This window comes from Canis lupus, chromosome 23 (assembly GCF_003254725.2).
Source record: "Canis lupus dingo isolate Sandy chromosome 23, ASM325472v2, whole genome shotgun sequence".
In the NCBI taxonomy this organism is placed as follows: Eukaryota; Metazoa; Chordata; class Mammalia; order Carnivora; family Canidae; genus Canis; species Canis lupus.
The window spans coordinates 20,273,777-20,296,187 of NC_064265.1; the positions used below are offsets into that span (position 1 = coordinate 20,273,777).

The 22,411-nt window shown below is 35.5% G+C and overlaps 1 protein-coding gene and 1 long non-coding RNA gene across 7 annotated transcripts in view; one reads left to right on the forward strand and one right to left on the reverse strand.

Moving 5' to 3' along the window:
* Positions 1-17,300, forward strand: part of LOC112668620 (uncharacterized) — a 31,938-nt gene extending 14,638 nt beyond the window's left edge. The window contains exons 5-6 of the long non-coding RNA XR_003141746.3: positions 7,928-9,596; positions 15,847-17,300. This is a non-coding gene — a long non-coding RNA (uncharacterized LOC112668620). The remainder of the gene's footprint in view (positions 1-7,927; positions 9,597-15,846) is intronic.
* Positions 1-22,411, reverse strand: part of LOC112668619 (ubiquitin-conjugating enzyme E2 E2) — a 404,581-nt gene that overhangs the window by 42,971 nt on the left and 339,199 nt on the right. For all 6 annotated transcript variants that reach the window (XR_003141745.3, XM_049099626.1, XM_035705040.2 and 3 more), the window contains one exon: positions 3,610-3,757. Coding sequence is in view for 5 of the 6 variants with exons in the window: in XM_049099626.1 (XP_048955583.1) it covers positions 3,610-3,757 (148 nt within the window). In the remaining variant the exon portion in view is untranslated. The remainder of the gene's footprint in view (positions 1-3,609; positions 3,758-22,411) is intronic.

A 22,411-nucleotide genomic window follows, 5' to 3' on the forward strand; every position in this document is an offset into this window, starting at 1 on the left:
CATAAAACAGCAAAAACAAACTTCAAAAGACAAAATCAAATAGAACAGAGCTTAAATTTTGTATATGCTTGAGAAGAGAGCACTGACAAATAACATTCCATGAAAAATGGAAATATGATTAGTACTCTAAACTTTAGCAATTCATGGATTAAATCACGTTCACCAAGGAGGATGAGGGATGCCTGGGTGGCTCAGTGGTTGAGCAGCAGGATTCAGCTCAGGGAGTGATCCTGGAGACCCAGGATCGAGTCCCACATTGGGCTCCCTGCATGGAGCCTGCTTCTCCCTCTGCCTGTGTCTCTGCCTCTCTCTCTGTGTTTCTCACGAATAAATAAATAAAATCTTAAAAAAAAAAAAAAAAAAAAAGGAGGATGAAACTCCAAAAGCCTGGAAGGTTGGTCCTGGCCTTTTGAGCTTATCATCCTCTACTTTGTTCCTCAAACAGGGTGACACAGCCAAACTCTGGCAGTCAGGTGATATCTGACAAATAAGAGTGCTCTGGCAGGCTCATCAATAAACATCACTGTGAAGTGTGAACAGCCCTATAAAGGTCAGCAGTTAGACCCACCTAGACTGCTGCACTGGGAACAGCATGACAATCACCTGTGCACCCATTAACCAGCTGGTAACTGTTGGACATTTTGTCACCGGAGAAATAATCCTTCCTAGGAAATAATACAATAGGGACTACTAATTCAAGGTTAGGCTTTTTTCCAGGGTTTAAATCCAAGAGTGTCAGTGCTGAGGTGGTGGTATTTAGAGATTATTCAATACTCTCTTCTCTCAATTAAATTCATCTGAGTAGGTATTTATCAGCCATTGAATGTATGTCCATTTGGGGTCCTAAATACTCTGGGAAATGACATCAACAACAGTTCATGACTGTTTACAAAGGGCTTGCACATATACCTCATAGGAATGCTGTGATTTACGTAGGGCTGACGGTTATCTCTGATAAGAAACTGAATCTGAGGAAAGATAAGTGACCAGTATGAGTCACAGAACTAATTAACAGTGGAGCTGGTATTAAAATCTGTAACTGCCAACTATAAAGACCATGAAGTAGGATGTATAACCCTACCCTCAAACATTTAACATTTATTTCTGAATAGACCAAAATTCTTAAAACAGACAAACGTAAATTATAAATATGAAGATTGAATAAAAAATCACTATATGTAGGGAGAAGAGTGAGTAAACATTTTTAAAATTGGTTAAATTTATATTCTTAGGCAAAGCCTGCTTCGGAACTGATAGTATTTCTGGTGTTAAAACAGCTTTATAGATTCAGTATAGGATAATCTTATTTATTTGTATTCTATCAAACTTATATTTTTGATAATTTGAAGATACATTAGATTGAAGTTTAAAGTTAAAACTGGGAGAAAAAAATCTGCAGATTGGATGTGACCCAGAAAAGAACGTGAAGTAAATCCATTAAACAAAGGAATGGATATTCTGACTTGTTTAAGATAAATAACTCTTTTTCAAGACTCTAGAAGTGTGATGTGATGTGCCATATAGATATATATCATGTGCCAATTAGGAAACATTTTTATACGTCCTAAAGAATAAACATTAGTTTGTTACCATATATTTTACAAACAATATTCTATTCTTTTATCAGATGGGCTACATCAAATTGATAAAACTTTAGGTTTAATCTTTAGGCTTATTCTTTATTTTTTCTTTATCCTTTAGGCTTATTCTTACCATTAATAGGATATTTTTAAAATCTATTTATTTCATGTATGTGATTTTGCTTTAGCCAGGGATGATTTTTATTTTTGTTGTTTTGCAGAATGTATCTGTAGTTTTCTGAGACACTGGCAAAAGAAAACTCTAATTTACTAAACAGGAATTGTTTTGATTGCTGAGAGAAGGCTTTGGTGGGATGAATGTATTAAGCAGAGATTACCTGTACAGAGAACAGCTTCCCTCATATGAGCTGATTCAGAGTGACAGGCCCATTTCAGCTGACTGGGAGACCAAGCAGGCCTAGATATCACTGGGATAAGGAATGGCTCTCAGCACAGAGCTTCTTCTCTAAGTATAAAATTATACCTTATTCCAAGTGTAAGAAGTGAGGATATTCATCTAGTGCTCAAAAGTGCCTTATAAATGGTATTGTCTCAAAAGTTTCTTTCTTTTCTCCCTCTAGTTTTATTGAGATATATTTCACATAAAACACTAAGTTTAAGGTGTACAGTATGATGACCTCATGCCAAAAGTTTCTTGAGTAAGGGATTGACTTCCCAAAATAAATTTTCTCTTAAAATACCACTCCCCTCTAAATTTCAGCAACCCCCAGAGGTACTCTTTTGGGAGTGAGGAGGCAGATGCAGTTCCATGTTCCATTATTTCCAGAAGAACCACTTGATGTAGGCCTTATATCACACAAAAAGTGTTTTTTAATGACATTACCTCCAAATAAGTTATACATAGTCATACAAATGGGACTGAAATAGGAATAACGAGATAGAAAGAACACAGTATTTGTCATTCAGTTTTAGATTAGTACAGCATTACTGAAATTCACTACTATTTGGGGGTAAAAGTATGAAATAATTTAAAAAACATTTTATAGTGATCTTACACAATTATATTTTATTTTCCTTTTGGTAGAAGTATTTTTATATGTCCTTATTTTAAAAAATTTCTATTAAACAATAAGTAACGTACAAAAGTCAAACAGATTATAATTTCTTTATGTTTTATAGACCAGCCAGGATCCTAAGAGAGACCCTGATTTCCCTTTGTCATTTCTCTCTTGTCTAAAACTTCACCTTCTAGTGAGTTTATTCCTGAAGGTGGAAGACAGAACTTCATCTTCAATACTAATTAAATACTCAAAGAAGAATTTCTCATTGAAAAAAAAAAATCAATGAAAACTCTGTAGCTACCTTTGGATTTTTGTAATTTCCAAAATAAACCCAAATATGTAAAAAACTGGCAGTGGGTTTGTCTTCTGGTTAAGAGAATCTGGTCAAAGACACATAATCACACATTTAGTATAACACAGAAAATAAGAACTTTGAGCATAAAGCACCCTAGCAAGCCACAAAGGCTTGGCTATAAACTCTCTTTAGTTTTCCTAGAAAGTTATAGTTCCTAGTTGACAACCATTCGCTTTTTTGTTCTATTAGCTTGAAAGGACGCATGGTTATTAAAATGCCAACAAGGTCACGTCTGTGTGGTGCTGCTGGTTGTTATCAGATTTTAATAGCCCACATTTCTCAAATTAACATCTTCTGTAGGCATCTAATTAAAGATTAAGCTATTCAATTTGAATTTTTATTATTATTTGGCAGCAGAATATAATGCATTCTTTAAATGCACTTCCCTATCCAAAATGATTTTTCATTAATTTTTATCACACTATGCTCTTTCCTTCTTGGCAAATAATAGACCTTAAAAAAGACTAATGAGAAAACCCAATTTAAAACAAAAGCAGTTACATACTATGGAAATTTAAAATCAATAATAATAATAGTTATAATAGTAGTGGTGGTGGTGGTGGTGGTGGTAGTAAACAATTCACTAAGGTCTGACATTTAAGTCTTGAATAGACTTATTCAAGAATTCAATATTGGACTTAAAGTCTCTTACCAGGGTTGCAATCTGTAAGAAGTGAGCAGATGGAGAGGAGAACTTTAGAAATGGTTAGGGCTGGACTCCAGTTGTCCTTTAGGATATCCAGACAGATGACACCCTGGCTGTTAATATTACAGTGATAGATTCTTGTTCGGAAGGTAACCTAGAAGAAAATGTAAAGTTGTTATAAATAGATATACTTTTTATTAGACAAAATATTCCAAGGGTCACTGGTTGAACCATATACTTAAATTTCTCCTCAGGCACATAAGAAGAATCAATAAACAAAATCATTATTTTAGAACTTGAACCATTCTGGCACAGAGAACTAAACCCCAATAGCAAAATCATGTCCTTTTGCTTTTGATGAAGAGTCCTATCACTTAACTAATGTTCTGGGGACTGAATTTGCTCTTAGTGCAATTGTAGGAATGCTCATAAGGGAAAAACTAACTGTGATTTCTAAAAGCATTTGAAAGAAAAAAATTCAAAAAATAAAAATTTCAAAGGAAACTTGTTGGGAGTCCAATTGTTTTAAGGACTTGTATATTTTAAAGTTCAAAACAGCACTGGAATATTGTAAAAAGGACATAAATACTATTCTCTGTCACAGTTTAAAAACATGAATTAGGCATGTATGTAAATAATATACCTTAAGTTTATAAAGAAACTATACTAGTTACAATTTATGAATCCTTTCCTCCTTAAATTCTATATTTTGAATGTAATATTAACATAGTCTACCTCTTCCCTATGATAGGTAGATTACCACTGCACTTTGTTTAGGTATAATTTTGAGATATGTTTATAACATTTTTAAAGAACTTCAATTAAAAAGTTAAGTCTAAATCAGTTTTATAACTCTGGTAAAATTCTGTTTTTTAGAAGTTTTATGTAAATAATAATAAGATATTAATACTATTTATTAATAACATGTTTATAAGTATTCTCAACATTTAAGTTGAAATATACAAAAAAATCTTGTTTTTTTTTTTAAATACCAGTCTTCTGGTATCTAAGTTCAAAATGGCTATGAACCAAAAAATATATGGCAGATATTTGTAGGTGTTGCCACCTAACCAGGGCACCCACTCAAACTCAATTTATTTAGTTTGCATAAAATCAAGACTCAGGACAGATCCAGTCTTCTACAATTATTGAACAACACAGTACCATTTTCAGGCTAGATGAGTATTCCTAATAAGACCTGTTCTTCTAGCCACATGCCAGACCTTATGGAGAACTTTAACATTTCTTCTATACACACTCCAAATACCTAAAAATGCTGAGGAAACTGTAACATTTAAAAAAATGCATAGCTGAATTTGCACAGAGATTTCCCAGAGGCCAGAACTGAAAACCAAGAATCGCACTAAGCACATGAGCTGACAGTGTAGCTGCCAGGGGTGGGACCTATGGAAGAGGGAATAGCTAGTCTTGATAAAATGGGGGCTTGGGATTTGACGCCTTCATGGAGAAAGGGGAAATCTTAGGTCTACATGTGGCAAGAGGTTGGAATTGAGAGGCTTTATATAGATTAGGCCACTTGAGCAGCTAGTCTTTTAGTAAATGGATGGACTTTTTTTTTTTTTTTAAAGATTTTATTTATTCATGAGAGACAGAGGGGGAGAGAGAGAGAGAGAGAGAGAGAGAGAGAGAGAGAGAGAGGCAGAGTCACAGGCAGAGAGAGAAGCAGGCTCCATGCAGAGAGTCCGATGTGGGACTCAATCCTGGGACTCCAGGATCAGGCCCTGGGCTGAAGGCAGGCACTAAACCCCTGAGCTACCCAGGGATCCCAGTAAATGGATGGACTTGAAAAGAAAATGCCTTCTGGGAGAGATAGCAAAGACATGTGCTGGAGAAAGCCTATGCTCTGAAGTTAGGAGAAAAATGTTTCCTCTGAATTCTAAGTCATGGGCATATGTACTATGAAAACACCAACTAAAAAAAAGAGCTTAAGTGGCTATATTACTATCAGATCAAATATATGTTTAAGGCAAAATGAACAAAGAAGATTGCTGCATTATGATAAAATGAACAACTCATCAGAAAAATGTAACAGTTCTGAAACTGTTGTACCTAATAAGATAGCCAAAAATATAAAAAGTGAAATTTAGCAAAATTATAGAGAAAATGACATGTCTACAATCAGAGGGACATCTTGCTGTAGTAACGGAAGTCATCCAGACCAAAATGTAGTAAGGATACTGAAAATAGGAACAACCAAATTAACAAAATCAAGGGATTGAATGAAAATGAAATTCCACACTTAACAAAGAATATACATTCTTTTCCATTCACATAAGAAACATATTTAAACTGATCACATACTAAGCCACAGAGGAAGCTTAAGATATTTCAAAGAATTATTAAGACCACAAAAATTCTCCATCAAATGTTTGGGAAACTGAAAAACACATTTTTCAAATAATTCTTGGATCAAAGGAAAAAAATTGGCTACATTTATAACTGAATGACAGTGAAATGTTTGGACTGCCAATACCAAACTTTGCAATTTGGTTAAAACAGTTATCATAAAGAAATCTACAGTTTCAAATACACAAATTAGAAAGGAGGAAAGGCATCTATTGAGTGCTTAAGGAAAAGAAAAGAATAACAGTAAATCCTATAAAAGCAGATAGAGACATGAGCAGAATTTAATGAAATAGAGAATACCTAACAATATTAAAATTCTGCAGAGAAATCAGTGTGTCTATTCCTTTAAGTGCTTACTAGATGGAAAGACAAAATATTTTTATGATCCAGTGTAAATGATGAGTGGCTTTTATATACAGTGTTTTAAAAACCTATCAGATACTGATTGGCTACTAGGAGCCAGTTAATCCTCAAAATAATTCAAAGAGGTATTGTACCTACTTTTAAAATGAAACTGTAACTCTGTGAGATGATGGATGTATGTGGTAATCATTTTGCAATACATACATACATATATCAAATCATTATGTTGTGTACCTAAAATAAATACAATGCTTTATGCCAATTATATCTTAATAACACAGCAGGAAAAAAATAAATGAAGTCACAGAGTGGTTAAAGAACTGGCATGTGGTTGCACAGTTGGCAAGTGGAGGAGCCAGAATTTGAACACAGCTTTGTTGACCCAAAACCTCATGCTCTCCTACTTAGCCTCAATGCCCCTCCCTCCTTTTTTACTTTTAATTTTGAGATTATTATACAGTCACACCATGTTGTAAGAATAATACTGACGGGTCACATATGTTTCTCATCCACTTTCCCCCAATGGCAACATCCTACATAACTGTAATGTATCATCACAGGAAACTCACACTGATACAGTCTGCTGACCTTTTCCATTTATCATCAGTTTTATATGCACTCATGTACACACGTGTTTCTATGCAATTTTATCACATGTATATCTGTTACCACAACCACAGCCAAGATACATAATAGTTCATTCACAAACATCCTTTATGCTACTATTTAACTGACACAGTCACCTTCCTATCTTCCTCTCTTAATTCTTGAAAACCACTACTCTTTGCCTCTGTGATTCTGTCATTTCAAGAATGTTACATAAATGGAATCATATAGAATGTAATTTTTGAAATCACCTCTTTTTACTTGCACATTGCCCTTGAGATTCATCTAAATTGTTGCACGTATCAATAGTTTGTTCTTTCTTATTGATGGGTAGTATTCCATGGTATGGATGTACCAGTTTGTTTAACCGTTTACCTACCGAATGGATTATTTCTAGTTTTTAGCTATCACAAATAAAGCTGCCATCAACATGTGTATGTTTGTGTGAACATAAGTTTTGCCTTCTCTGAGGTAGATGTCCAAGAATGCAATTGTGGGGTTGTATGATAAGTTCATACTTAGTTTTATAATTTTTATAATTTTTTATAATTTTTTCCAGAGCAGTTGCACCCTTTTATATTCCCACCAGCAGAGTGATCCAGTTTCTCTGCATCCTTGCCAGCATTTGGTGTAATATGATTTTAGCCATTCTGATTGGGTGTAGTGGTTGGTATTGCATTGTGGTTTTAATTTGCATTTTCCTAATTCCATACTTTTTCATGTGCTTATTTATTATCTGGATACCCTCTTTCTTAGGATGTTCATGCTCATCCATGTCTTTTGCCCATTTTCTAATTAGGTTGGTTTTACTGTTGATTCTCTATTTTAAGTGAAGATATTTCATTAAAAGTATAGTTGGATGAAAAATAAAGCATGAGTTTGCAAAGAATCTTGTGGATTTTTTGGACAGAGAATGCTTCACACTTGAATGTTTTGTAATACTGATTAAAGGATCTACTTTGCTGTTTGTTAACTTTTGTCCCAACAGGTATTCATATATAAACCACAGTGAAGGGCAGCCCAGGTGGCTCAACCCACAGCCACAGCCACAGCCGCCTTCAGCCCAGGGAGTGATCCTGGAGACCCAGGATTGAGTTCCACGTCTAGCTCCCTGCACGGAGCCTGCTTCTACCTCTGCCTATGCTCTGCCCGCTCTCTCTCTCTCTCTGTGTCTCTCATGAATAAATAAAAAAAATCTTAAAAAAGAATAAACCACAGTGAATCAAACAGGTAGTTTGTTCCTATGTTTTAATGCTGTAGGCTCCCACAAATAGCACTTTACAATATTTTTTTATTTTGTGTATGGATGACACACAATGTTACACTTCTTTCAGGTATATAATGACAAGTCATTCAACATCTCTATACATTATGTTCTGCTCACCACAAGTGTAACTACCATATGATGCTATTACAACTGTCACCATACAACACTTACAGTATCACTGACTGTATTCCCCATGCTGTACCTTTTATTCCTATGACTTATTCATTCCCTAAGTGAAGTCTGTATCTCCCACTCCCCTTCACCCATTTTGCCTATCCACCAATCCCTTCCGTTAATCATCAATTTGTTCTCTGCATTTGTAGGTATGATTCTGCTTTTTGTTTATTCATTTGTATTGTTTTTTTAGATTCCACACATAAGTGAAATCATATGGTATTTGTCTTTCTCTCACTAACTTCACTAAGTCTAATTCCTTCTAGGTCCATCCATGTTGCTGCAAATGGCAAGATCTCATCCTTTTTTATTGTTAATATTCTATTGTATATATACATACCATGTCTTCTTTATCCATTTATCTACTGATGGACTCTTGGGTTGCACATATCTTTTTGAATCAGTGTTTTCGTTTTCTTTGGGTAAATACCCAGTAGTGCTTATTAAATCATATAGTATTTCTATTTTTAATTTTTGAGGAACCTCCATACTGTTTTCTACATTGGCTGATGATTAGTGACGGTCCGCTGGCCATCTGTATGCCTTCTTTGGGAAAACTGTTTATTCAGGTTCTTTGCGCATATTTTAATCAGACTGTCTGATTTTTTTGGTGTTGAGTTGCATAAGTGGTTGATATATTTTGGATATTAACCCTTTATAGGATATATCATTTGCAAATATCTTCTCCCATTCAGTGGGCTGCCTTTTACTTTTGTTGATGGTTTCCTTTGCTCTGCCAACCCTTTTTATTTTAGTGTAGTCCCAACAGTTTGTTTTGGCTTCATTTTCTTTGCCTTAGGAGACATTATCTAGAAAAATGTTGCTAAGGCCAATATCAATGAATTTATGCTTGTGTTCTCTTCTAGGAGTTTTATGGCATCAGGTCTCACATTTGGGTCTTTAATCCATTTTGAGTTTATTTTCCACAAATACCACCATTTGAACTGGAAAAAAAAAATGATGATCACAGAGTTTTAAGAAGTGTTACACATTCATCTATTGTGATGTAAGCCATGACCTCTTCAGGGTTCCCTCATCACACTCCTACTTCTAGTACCAGACTTGCCACAGCACCTTCTCAATTACCCCTGCAAGTATTTTCTTTCAATTGATGTCTAATGCAGTGCTTGGCACACAGAAAGAGCCCATTGTTTGCTGAATAAATGCTAACAAATCAGAGGCTGGTGCTCAAACACAGACAAGCATCTTTCTGAGGGTTTGTAACATCTTATTGTTCTTTAGGTAAAAGAAGATTTTAGAACCACAACTTATAGTAGACTGAAAAATGGAAAACTGAGGAGAATAACCTAAGAAAGCAAGACATATTTTAAATATCTTTTTGCACCCAAATGTTACTTTACTAAATTGTCCTATAGATTAAAATATTATTTCAGAAAAGATTTCATACAGGTTAAACTGATAATAAAAAATAATAAATATTTAGTAAGCACTTAATATGTGCCAGGCACTCCAACATAAAAAATTTTATTATTACTATTGCCTATTTAAATAATAAAGAAAATTTTAAAAAACATGTGGTCTGGTCAAATCAGCAAAAGTGTTCCACAATCAAGGCGAAAACCTGCTTATAACAGCTCCTGAAATAGCCAGCATTCCCTTACAGACTCTATCAACAGAACAGGGTGAAATGAAAGAGAAGAATATATGCAAACTGATAAGCAATTGTCTGCAGTCCTTTCAGACATTAGTGATGCAGAAATAGAAAACGATATTTTGAATACTGACAAATATCAAGGGATTTGCACGTTAGAAGGAGATTTTCAGATGCTGAGAAAGCATCTTCCTCCTACCCCTCATTCTCTAGAAGAGACTGACTCACATCTGACTCAGTTTTATAGAAAGCCCATCATGTTATCTTGTTCAGGGGGCTGGACGGCAGTATATCCTTCATTTCACCCTTCTGACAAAAAAACAAATGATAAAAAATGACTGTAAAGAAAATTCCAGTTCCACTGCAGGGCTTAATACTCACTGAGTTCTGTGTATCACACAACTTACACCTGAATTTGCATTTATTGCTATATTTGAAGCATAGCTCAATATTGATGTTTATAATGATAGCTATCATTCCTCAAGGAGAGGTAAAATTATATTGAAAGCACTGTTTTCAAAGGCAGGGAAGACATCACATTTTAGAACATTTTCCATATATTAAGGAAATCTTAAAAATGATTTGGTTACAGTGATACAGAAATCTTGTTTATCCAGAATGTCTAATTCCTAGATGACTCTGGATAAGAACGGTTTTGGTTGATGTGTGATACATAAACACACAACAGAGGCATGTGTGTGTGTGTGTGTGGTAGACAGGATAATGCGCTATGCCCCCAAACACCTCCACATTCCAATCCCTGGAACCTCTGAATACGTTACCCTTACAGGGTAAAAGGGATTTTGCAGGTATGATTAAGTTAAGGATCTTGAGATGAGGTACTTACTCTGGGATTTTATGGGTGGGCTGGATAAAAGCACAAGAGCTTTATAAGAGGGAAGCAGCAAGATAGATAGGAGATGTCAAGGAGTCAGTGAGGTGGAGGAAGAGTGAGGTGAGGAAGCAAGAAGCCAGAGTGATGGGGCCATCATCCAAGGAATGCAGTTGGTCTCAAGAAGCTGGAAAAGGGTCTGGGTGGCTCAGCAGTTGAGCATCTGCCTTCAGCTCAGGGCATAATCCTGGAGTTCCGGAATTAAGTCCCACACTGGGCTCCCTGCATGGAGTCTGCTTCTCCCTGCCTGTGTCTCTGCCTCTCTCTGTGTCTCTCATGAATAAATAAATTAAAAAAAAAAAAAAAGCTGGAAAAGGCAAGGAAATGAATTTCCCCTTAAAACCTCAAAAAGGAATGCAGCCCTGGTGACACCTTGATTTCAGTTTGCTGACATACAGAACTGTAGGACAAGAAACTTATGTTGTTTTAAGCCTCCAAGTTTGTGTTAATTTGTTATAGCAGTAATAGGAAAACAATGCAACACGTACGTATATTTCCCAGTTGCATTATTACTTTATCTTAAAAGGTAACTTAAAATGTCATTGTGCTATTTCTACACTTCACAGAATCACCTCTCCTTAAAAATAATTTTAGCAAGAGTTAACAGAATTCTTTATGTTGACTATAGCATAAAACAGCTACTAAGTAGTGAACAATCTGGGAGAGGTCACTTTGCTACTCTGAGCCCCTATGTCCTGACAAAATGAGACTGAGATTATTTCTCAGGCTCCTTCTAGTTCCAAGATCCAAGAGTTATATTATGAAAAGAATATGTGGTTTTGGGAGCTCACTGGATTTGAGCTGAAATTCTGACTTTGGATGAATCAGTTTAGCCTGTTTGAGATTCAGTTTCCTTATCTTAAAATAGGGAAAATACTAGCTTTCCCACAGTGGCTGTGAAGACTGACGTACACAAGAAGTCCAAATACTACGCCTGGCACTCAGCAGAAATTCAGGCAGTGCTAGTCTCCCTTCCCCTCTTCATGTCTCCTAGTTTTACATGGCTATTTCATTTCATTTAAAAAAAATTTTTTTTAAAATATTTTATCTATTCATTCATGAGACACACACACACACACCCAGAGGCAGAGACAAGGCAGAGGGAGAAGCAGGTTCTATGGAGAGAGCCCGATGTGGGACTCGATCATGGGTCTCCAGGATCACACCTGGGCTGAAGGCGGCGCTAAACTGCTGAGCCACCAGGCTGCCCTTAAATTTTTTTTTATTGGAGTTCAATTTGCCTACATATAGCATAACACCCAGTGCTCATCCCGTACATGGCTATTTCAGAAGGCATGTGCTCACGTAAGAACTCCCCTATAACTTGAGTTTTAAGTGTGTTTTCTTTATACCACTCCCTTGCTCTAGGGTAAAGACAACATTCCACATGCAGGCAAACAGTGGTTTTGTAAAGGGAGAAAGGGCATGCCCTACTCATGAAGGGAATGAGTATAGAGAAAAACATATTTTATTTAATAAGTATTTCTGCCAGACTGATTCTAGACAATTTAGGAAAATGTTGTGAAGAAACACCTCCAAGCTGGAAAGCTGATAATGACATTAAAAATGATAATTTAAAATAATATTTCAGTAATAATCTCCATTTTGCACATAGCTTCCATTTGCCAAAAAACTTCTCATCAGGAGAGAAGTGACATGGTGATTTTACTAAGGAAGTATGAGATCAGTGAGAAATACATTCCTCTTAAATATACTTTTCCATAGAGACCCAGAGAGGAAATATTTGGAGCTCCTGTGCCATAAATCAGTGAATCACGTAACAAAAGTCCAAAAATAGCAGGGTTAACATCATTCAAATGGATCTTGGCTGTAGGCTCACTATGGAACTAGTTTATTTGAACAGTTTGTTAATACACATTTAAAGAATGTCCGTACTTCAACCTTTTTGAGATTTCAAGTGCTCTTTTCTTAAAATGGACTTAAAAGCACTGCACCAACAACTACCACATCCTAAGACAAAATAAAAACTGGAATAACCCATTATAAGTGAAGAGAATCACAAATCTTAAAAGAAACTCTAAGAAATACACATTAGCAAACAAAACCAAACTCTTTTCCAAATAAAAAACAAACCTGGAAATGAATTTCTTTTCTCATAACTGGCAATAAAGGAATTAAAATGAAACATTACTTAGAAACTATCATGTGTAAAGATGATGCCCATCCTGCTGTAAGACTGTAAAATATGCTATATTTAACTACAGGATAGAACCACTTTTTAAAAAATGTTAAGATATCAAATACTACTTCAACGATGAATAATAAAAGAACTTTAGAGTATAGATATTTAAATTTAAAAAATCTTTCCCAGTTCCTTTTAAGTACAGAGGTAGAAAAACATGCAACTAGAAAATTTTCTCCATCATGAGCAGTAAATCTCTTGGAAGACAGGAACATTGTATCCAATCCCCAGGGCCCTTTCCCATCGTGCAGCACCTGATTACACCCAAGCTCTGCAAGGGAAAATACTTGGTATGACTTGATTAGGGACCAATAATTGGATTCCTTCTTATTTAACTTAGAAAAATTAAATTTATATAGAATGTTTCAGGGATATATCTATATTGAATGAGGTTCAATTTGGTTCTTTTTCATATTTTTTTGTTCTTTTTTTATTAGTGACTTGTTCTCCTACTATGTTTCCTATTCCAACTTTTCCTCTTTTTTGGAGGGGGAGGGGCAGAGGGAGAGGGAGGGAGTGAATGTTACAGGCTCCATGCCCAGTGTGGAGATCATGACCTGAGGGGAAATCAAGAGTCGGACATTTAACTGACTGAGCCACCCAGGTGCCCCTTCATCTTTTTCTCTTTAAAAGATTATCTCATCTCTTTTGACTTGTTCTACTAAGTTTCAGAAATGGTACTCCAACTGATTCTTTTTTATGATAGGATGATATCATAGAGCAGACTATAATATGAGTATGAGTTCATCTTCAGTACATATTACTTATTTTTCTGTAGAAGTCCCATGTGTCTTGGATTGTGGAGTGTTCTGCATTTGCTTCTTCATGGGCAAGGACAACACTAGTTTGAGACCAGATTGTATCATATATGCGAAAATATAAGGCAATATAGAGTCATCCTTTAGGAAGAGTTGATTTATATTTAAATCTTTATAAAAATCTCTTATAGATGATGTTTCAATTACTTTATTGTGAACAAAATACTATCTGTTAAAGACACAGTAGCTTGACATGATGAGATGAGCACTGCGTGTTACACTATATGCTGGCAAATAGAATTAAAAAAAAAAAAAGACACAGTAGCTTGAAACCAGCTCACTCAATGTTTATTTGGCATGCATACAGAGGTTTCCTTCCTCAGTCAGTTAAAAAAGAAAGAAAAGAAACTTAACAAAGCTCTAGAAGTGGCACACTTCTAGAAGTACAACTTTACCATTTGAAGGCTTGGATTTTAACAGACTTTTTTTTTAAGATTTTATTTATTTATTCATGAGAGACACATGCAGAGAGAGAGAGAGAGAGAGAGAGAGAGAGGCAGGCAGAAAGAGAAGCAGGCTCCATGCAGGAAGCCTGATGTGGGACTTGATCCCGGGACTCCAGGATTATGCCCTGAGCCAAAGGCAGATGCTCAACCGCGGAGCCACCCAGGCATCCCTTTAATAGCCTTTTAAAGGCCATTTAAAGAAGCAATATCATACTTTTAAAACAATTAAGGACTTAAAAAAATTTTTTTTAATTTTAAAGTTGGCTGTATGAGTTTTCTATAAATGGGTTTTCATGGTTTGGACAATTTTTCCAGTAACATAATTATATATGGCTTCAAAAACTGCTGAATCCACAACAATTGAGGAAGAAATGATGATCCAGTATCCAAACTTAAACAAATGTACACAAAATATCACTTAAGCATTCTCATTACTTTAATTCATTGAGCATATATACAATAGGTGCTCAATTAATGCTTGGGGGTCCATCAAAATGAAAACTCAAAGTTCTCTGAGTTTAATATTTCCACCAGAGGCATCACTTCCCAACCCCCATCCCCATAAAATACCAGAACAGCTGCTCTTGAACACTGAACTTAGAACTATTATGTGGGGCTATGTTGATTCAACAACACACACTTATTAATTAGTACTGCATAGAGGAAACATAATTTAACAGATGTCCAATGAACCTACATTTCTGAGACAAGATGATTCATTTCTGCTTTATAACTGCAAAAGTGTCTCATACATAACGACAATTAATTATGAAGCACAACAGCTGAGATACTTAATGGATTAATGGATAATAAATGGCCAACCATATGACACTTGCTATTAAATTAGAGACAGTGACATAAACATAAACATAAGGAGAATGCCCTCCTTTTTATTTTGTTCACGTTTATATAAGTCTCACACTACTCAAGGCGATTATATAAAATGTAGCATATTTATAGATTTCCTAAATGTAAAATGGAAATAATATACAGGCTTCCCTTATCCTTTGGGAAAGAAGTACTACATTTTATGTTTGTAGACATATAAAGCGGCAGTTATTTATTTAAAAGATAATAATTCAATATACATACAGCACAATAAAAGTATTCATCATAACTAGCTGGAAATGACAATTTGATTTTTCATACAGCCCACAACAGCGTTGAAGTAAGCTATATTTTAACATAATCTAAAAATGAAACAATGACTAATTCTGTTGGTGATACAGTAAATTAACAGCAATTATAGAGTTGGCTGAATGCCCACTCTCTCAGTGAGTGCTATATACAGACAAAAGAGACATTCTTTGAAGTGACAGTGTTCAAGAGTTTTCAAACTTTGCATATATGTATACCAGAGAAGGAAAAGTACTGGTTTCTCTATGTTTATACCATGAAATAAAAAAATATAGCATGTATATCAGAGAACACTGTAACCAAAAAATAATAATAAAAATTAAAAATAGCTAACAATTATGCAATGTTTATGTGCTAGGCATTGTTCTACGTGATCTGCATTTATGACATAACTTAATCTCCACAATCACCCTGTGAGGTAAGTACTATTATTTTCCTCATTTACGGATAAAGAACCTGAGACACAAGTTTAGAGGAATCCAAATGTGCATAGTTGAGGCAATTTCAATAGTAAATAAAGAAGTTATAAGTAGGAAGGAAACAAGCACACACGCAAACACACGAAAACAACCTACAGCCCCACAGAGTTTTTTTGAAAATGACAGGAAAGAAAACAGGAAGAGAATAAAGAAATTTATATGGTTTCTAGATCTCAACAGTTTGACTTCACCCAGAAAAGCTAATGATACAGGGATTTAATAGCTTTTTCAAATCAAGATCTGGTAAAATGAGGACTCATGTAAAGTGTTAAGCAGAAAGAAGAAATGTTTAATGATATTCACTATTATTATCACTGTTCTTATGCTAAATGACCTGTCATTTCTGAACTTACTGAAGGCAAAAAAACCAAGACAGTTAAAAAAAAGTAAACAATATTTTAACATGACTTGAAAATTGTCAGTGAAGATTTATCTATCTTTGAATAATTTATATCTCTGTGGAGAACAGATGTAATGAACTGACCTGATACTCATGATACTGTACACTAGTAATGGATAGCTAACCAGGTAGCTTACTTAAAAAGTAAAATAAGGTTGAAGTCTGAAAGAAAGGAGGAGTGGGTGTTGAATGATAAAATAAAGAAGTCTGTTACTCTGTAGTTTTTGATCATGGGATGCTGAAAGGGTATTTAGGAATCTGTAACAGAGTTGTTACACAGCATTCCTTTTTTAAAAAAGATTTTATTTAGAAAGAGAGAGAAAAGGAAAGTGCGTGCGTCTGCTCATGAGGGGGGGAGGGGTTGAGGATGCAGGGAGAGAGGAAGAGAATCTTCAAGTAGACTACTGAGGATTTTATCTGATGGAGCCCCAGAAAGGCTCCATCTCAGAACCTTGAGATCACACTGGAGCTGAAATCAGGAGCCGGACACTCAAGTGACTGAGCCACCCAGGTGCTCCTACAGTGTTCCTTCTTAAACTAACACCTCATACATGGAATGAATCCTTTATGGCTGATGATACTACTTATTTCTTAAATTCAAAAAATGGCTTTTCAATGGTCAACATCTTGGGCTCCCAAAGTGTTGGGAGCCCAAGGTGTTGGTATACGTTTTTTGGTATACGATTTGAATAGTGACCAAACCAAGAGATAAATGAAGACAAGTGGAACACACACACATACAAAATTAAAAAAAAAATTAAAAAAAGAAGGGGGAAATGGAGAAAAGATGGGTAACTCAAACCACAATCTGAAGCAGATATGCAGACACTACAGGCAAAGAACAACCAGAAATGGCTGAAGAACCATTTCTAACCATGCCCTAATTACCCCCTGGAACTGACCTTGCTGAGAAGAGCAGAGAGAGGAAAAGGTAAATGGTAAATATATAATAGACAGTCCAAGTAACCACTCTTATCTTGAGTGATTCTTTGGATTGAGGCATCCTTATAGGATGCATAGGTTTCTCTTCGCATTGCAAAAAAGAGGTACATAGACTTTTACCTCATATCAAGAACTACCGCCAATATATCTTTTTTGCTCTCCAGGAAAGTATTCAAGAATTATTGGTTAGTTTTGCTGAAGGAACATCTGATATTAAAAGGGATTTCCTTTTTTATTTTAAGATTTTATTTATTCATTTGAAACAGAGCCAGCTGAGGCAGCCCCGGTGGCACAGCGGTTTAGCACCGCCTGCAGCCCAGGGTGTGATCCTGGAGACAGACCCGGGATTGAGTTCCTTATCAGGCTCCTTGCATGGAGCCTGCTTCTCCCTCTGCCTGTGTCTCTGCCCCCCCCCCCCCTGTGTGTGTGGGTGTTTCTCATGAATAAATAAATAAATAAACCTTAAAAAAAAAAAAAAGAAACAGAGCCAGCGAGAGAATGAGAGCATAAGTAGGGAGAGGGGTGGGGGGGCGGGGAGGGGAGAAGCAGACTTCTCACTGAGTAGGGAGCCTGAGGTGGGCTTGATCCTAGGACCCTAAGATCATCACCTGAGCTGAAGGCACACACTTAACCAAGGGAGCCACCCAAGTGCCCCTAAGAGGAATTTCTTAAATTTTATTTTTATCTAATGATAATTACAAGAGTTTTTCTTTTTTAAACTTTCCCATGTCTATTTCTCTATTATCCAAGGCAATTCTTTTCCTTCTTTCCCTCTCCCAGTGTTCATTTGTCTACAATTTAATCTTTGCTACCATTCTGTGATTTTTTTAAAAAGATTTTATTTATTTATTTGAGAGAGAGCATGCGAGCACAAGCAGGGAGAGAGGCAGAGGGAGAGAGGAGAGAAACAGATTCTCCACTGAGCAGGGAGCCAGATGTGGGACTCGATCCCAGGCCCCTGGGATCATGACCTGAGCCAAAGGCGGATGCTTAACCAACTGAGCCACTCAGGTGCCCCCCGTTCTGTGATTTCTAACATTATTTTTCTAGTCTCTATTTCCACCTTCTTGGTTATCTTGCTTCATTCACATCTCAGAGCTTCTGAAGCTTGGGTTTGCCTTTTTCTTTTCAGTACTCTCTGTAAGACTACTGCCCTAAAATTACTCAAAAGTTTAATTTTCCCTAAGACTTTGTGAAAATACAACTGATAGAAACAAGAAAAAAGAGGTGTCAAATAGGAATAATTCAGAATTGTGTGGAAAAAATACACTCCCATTTCCTAATGCTCTATTCTGGCTGCCTGAATCTCCCATCCCTAAAAAAACATCTGAAGAGTATCTTAAATAAAAACTGTAAGCTGCTTCCTTTCTTTCCCTATAACTTGTAACATTCAGCTTCATGCTGTAGAAAATTGGCTGCTGTGGTATAACAACAAATACTACCTTTTAAAAGCAAACAGCTGCACCACATGTGGTTTTTTTTTATAAATAGTGCCAACTTCATTTTACAAAACTGATAACTGTACATATAGCTAAATAAAGATTTGAGAAATGGGTTTCTGTAGACAAGCTAGCAATGAATGTTTATTTATAAAGGGAACAAATTTATGTAAAGTCCTTAAGCACAAGGATTTTATCTGATACTGATTTTTATCCCCTAAAGGGGAGAGTAGGATGTCAAAATATAGGTGTTAAGTACACAATAAGCTGGGAAAATACAGAATATTTGAAAAGAGGCTATACATGCCACAATTAACAATGACAGGCAGTTAAGAACTGACATTTCAACAGTTAGGTTTACAGTGACTTTTATCGCAGGAACAGGAGGGGATAATTGACAGATGTATAAAGTTTATAAAGAAATATGTATTATTTTGTTATTCAGATTTTGCTGTGGAGCAACTTTCAAAGTCTTGTAATTAATATTTTAGTCATTAGAGATTATAAATCTCAAACGTTTACTGTAGAGTTGGGATTAAGAATATTTCATAGATCCTTCAATTAGAAAATAGAACTGAGGGATCCCTGGGTGGCGCAGCGGTTTGGCGCCTGCCTTTGGCCCAGGGCGCGATCCCGGAGACCCGGGATCGAATCCCACGTCGGGCTCCCGGTGCATGGAGCCTGCTTCTCCCTCTGCCTATGTCTCTGCCTCTCTCTCTCTCTCTCTCTGTGTGACTATCATAAATAAATAAAAATTTAAAAAAAAAAAAAAAAAAAAAAAAAAAAAAAAAAAAAAAAAAAAAAAAAAGAAAATAGAACTGATAAAATTCTAGAAGTATGACACATAGCACTACATCGTATCTACTTCAAATAAATAGTACAAAGAATTTAAAAATTTGAGGTATCAGAGTAAAAATGATTAACTTTTTTCCCCTCATAAGAATATTCATGTACTTTTGTCCCAACAATATTAGAATAAATTAATTTTCTTCAAAGGCCTGCATAGGTTTTTCATGGCTTTTCTCCTTCTTGGGGTCAGAATTATTTAGTGATATGTAGATTAAAGGACAAAGACATCAACCTCTTGTTTGCAGTAGAAACTAATATATGATCACAGTAAGGTGGTTATGCTGACCTGATTACCTTGACAAGTTCTAAGGTCTTCAAAGACGTATGTATTCAGAGGCCCCTAAACTCTGATAGATGGTTTGACCTTCTTGGATGTCATAAAACTGTAAATTAATAAGATTCTTTTCTCAGGTATGTACTTAAAAACTGTACCACTACTTTATAGTCACATAATGATCATTTTTGCCCTGGTTAGGGGTAACTATATTTTCTTCATTTACCATAAGAACCAATCCATGAAAGATGTTAAGAATAGAAGATACAAGAATAAACCAAACATTTTGTCCAAATTTCTAATTATTAGTACATTTTCATAATAAAATTTTTAAGTGAAATCTTCAGTTTGACATTATAGTGCAGAAACAGAATTTTCTTGAACATTGTTGATTGTTAAAATACACGTTTATACTTCGCTTAGTGGAGGAACAAAATACTTTTGTTTGTAGATACTGCTGGTGTAAGATACTGTTTGCTATAGAGTTATTAAACTTTTCTTCCTCTGTAATAGTAGCCGATAAAGGTAAAAATGGAGCTCCCTTTCCACAACTTGTCTTACAGATATAGTCTATGGTGATAATGCAATTTCATTGAAGTAATCTTACAAAGTTTTATGTACTGTTTTAAGATGTTTTAAAATATTTTTAAGAGCAAACATGCTATCACCCCGATTTATATTTTTATATATACACACATATATATCACATATAAAATAAAAGCATATATTACCTTCTAAAATATAAGAATATATATTATATATAATATTCATAAATAAATTATGATATATATTCTAATACTTTTGCCTGTACTTATTGCTTCATACAATCTCTTGAGGAAAAATAAAGTTGGACCTAAAAATATGGTGGTGGAGCAACGTAATCAGCATTCATAATAATACAATTGTCTCTGAATGTCCACCTAACATTTCAGCTTTCAAATCGTGCACATCAATTTGCATATTTTTGGGGGAGTAGAAGGATATAAAGAAGTATACTTTTCAGAAAAATTAATCTGGTTACTTCTTAACATTTTAATTTTTCATTAATAAGGATATAATTTCAAATGTCTCTATGTGTGTGTGTGCATGCATGTGTGCATTTCATAGTGAGTATATGTTGTTGGCCATATATTTGCACTAATTCCCAGCAGGAGATGGTGTCTATTTCTGATGAAGAAGGAAAGCTTGTACTTTGCACACTTCAAAACACTGATACTCTGTACTTTGATAAACTTATATTGTTTTTTTTCTCCTGATTGAAATAATATCATCCCTCATGGACTAGTTAAATAGTATTTCCTTTAGGAAGTTTTCCCCCAGTATTCCCAATTTGTCCTATAACAGAGTTCCAAAATGTTAGGCATGTACATGTGTGTGTGCCTTTATGAGGTAATATTTCCTAGCTCACTTCAGTTTTACAATATTCTTTTCAATTTTTTTAAAGATTTTTATTTACTTATTCATGAGAGACATAGAGAGAGAGGCAGAGACATAGAGGGAGAAGCAGGCCCCTGTGGGGAGCATGATGTGGGACTCGATCCCAGGACCCAGGATCACGACCTGAGCGGAAGGCAGATGTCCAACCACTGAACCACCCAGGTGGCCCTTCAACTTTTTATTAAAAAAATTCAAACCATGGGGTGCCAGCAGGGCTCAGATGATTAAGCATCTGCCTTTGGCTCAAGTCATGATCTTGGAGTCCTGGAATAGAGCCCTGCGTTGGGCTCGCTGCTCAGTGGGGAGTCTGCTTGTCCCTCTTCCTCTGCCCTTCCTCTTACTTGTGTTCTTTCTCTAATAAATAAAAAAATCTTTTTTTTTAATAAAGAAAATCTTAAAAAAAAATTCAAACCTACAATGAATAGATTCACTGTTAATGCTGAGTTTTTCCTATTTTCAAAGTTGCAAATGATATCTAAATATACTGCTGTAAATGTGATGTTTCTCTAAGTTCAATTCCATGTATGTAATAGATTACTAAGCTTAGGGCATGGTTGGTAGAACAAGCTTGCTTTTTCCACACTTCAAAGTTCTGTCATCCTCCATCTTGATAACTTGACTTTTTCTTTTACCTATGGAAATGCTATCTGTCTTTCATGGATAGTTCTTTTATGAAGCATTCCCCTGCCATTTCCAATCATAGTACTCAATCCTTTTTCTAAACTTTACATTTAAGCTTACCCTTCTGTGTTTATATATATATTTCTTTCCTCCTATCTAGACTGAAGGGAATCTGAGGGCAAGGCATATGAGAGATTCTTTGCAATATCCATGATATCCAGCATCCAGCACTGCCATACATCTAATAGCTTGGATACATACTTAATGAACGAATAAATAAACAGTAATTTTCTATAAAAAGCTTTCAGCTATCAATTGCTTGTGTTCCTCCTCAACCCCCAAGTAGGAAATAGGAGTAAGCGTGGGAAGAAGAAAAGTTTTCTCTGGATACATTTACTGATTTTCATTCATGATAGACAGAGAGAGAGAGAGCGCGGCAGAGACACAGGCAGAGGGAGAAGCAGGCTCCATGCCGGGAGCCC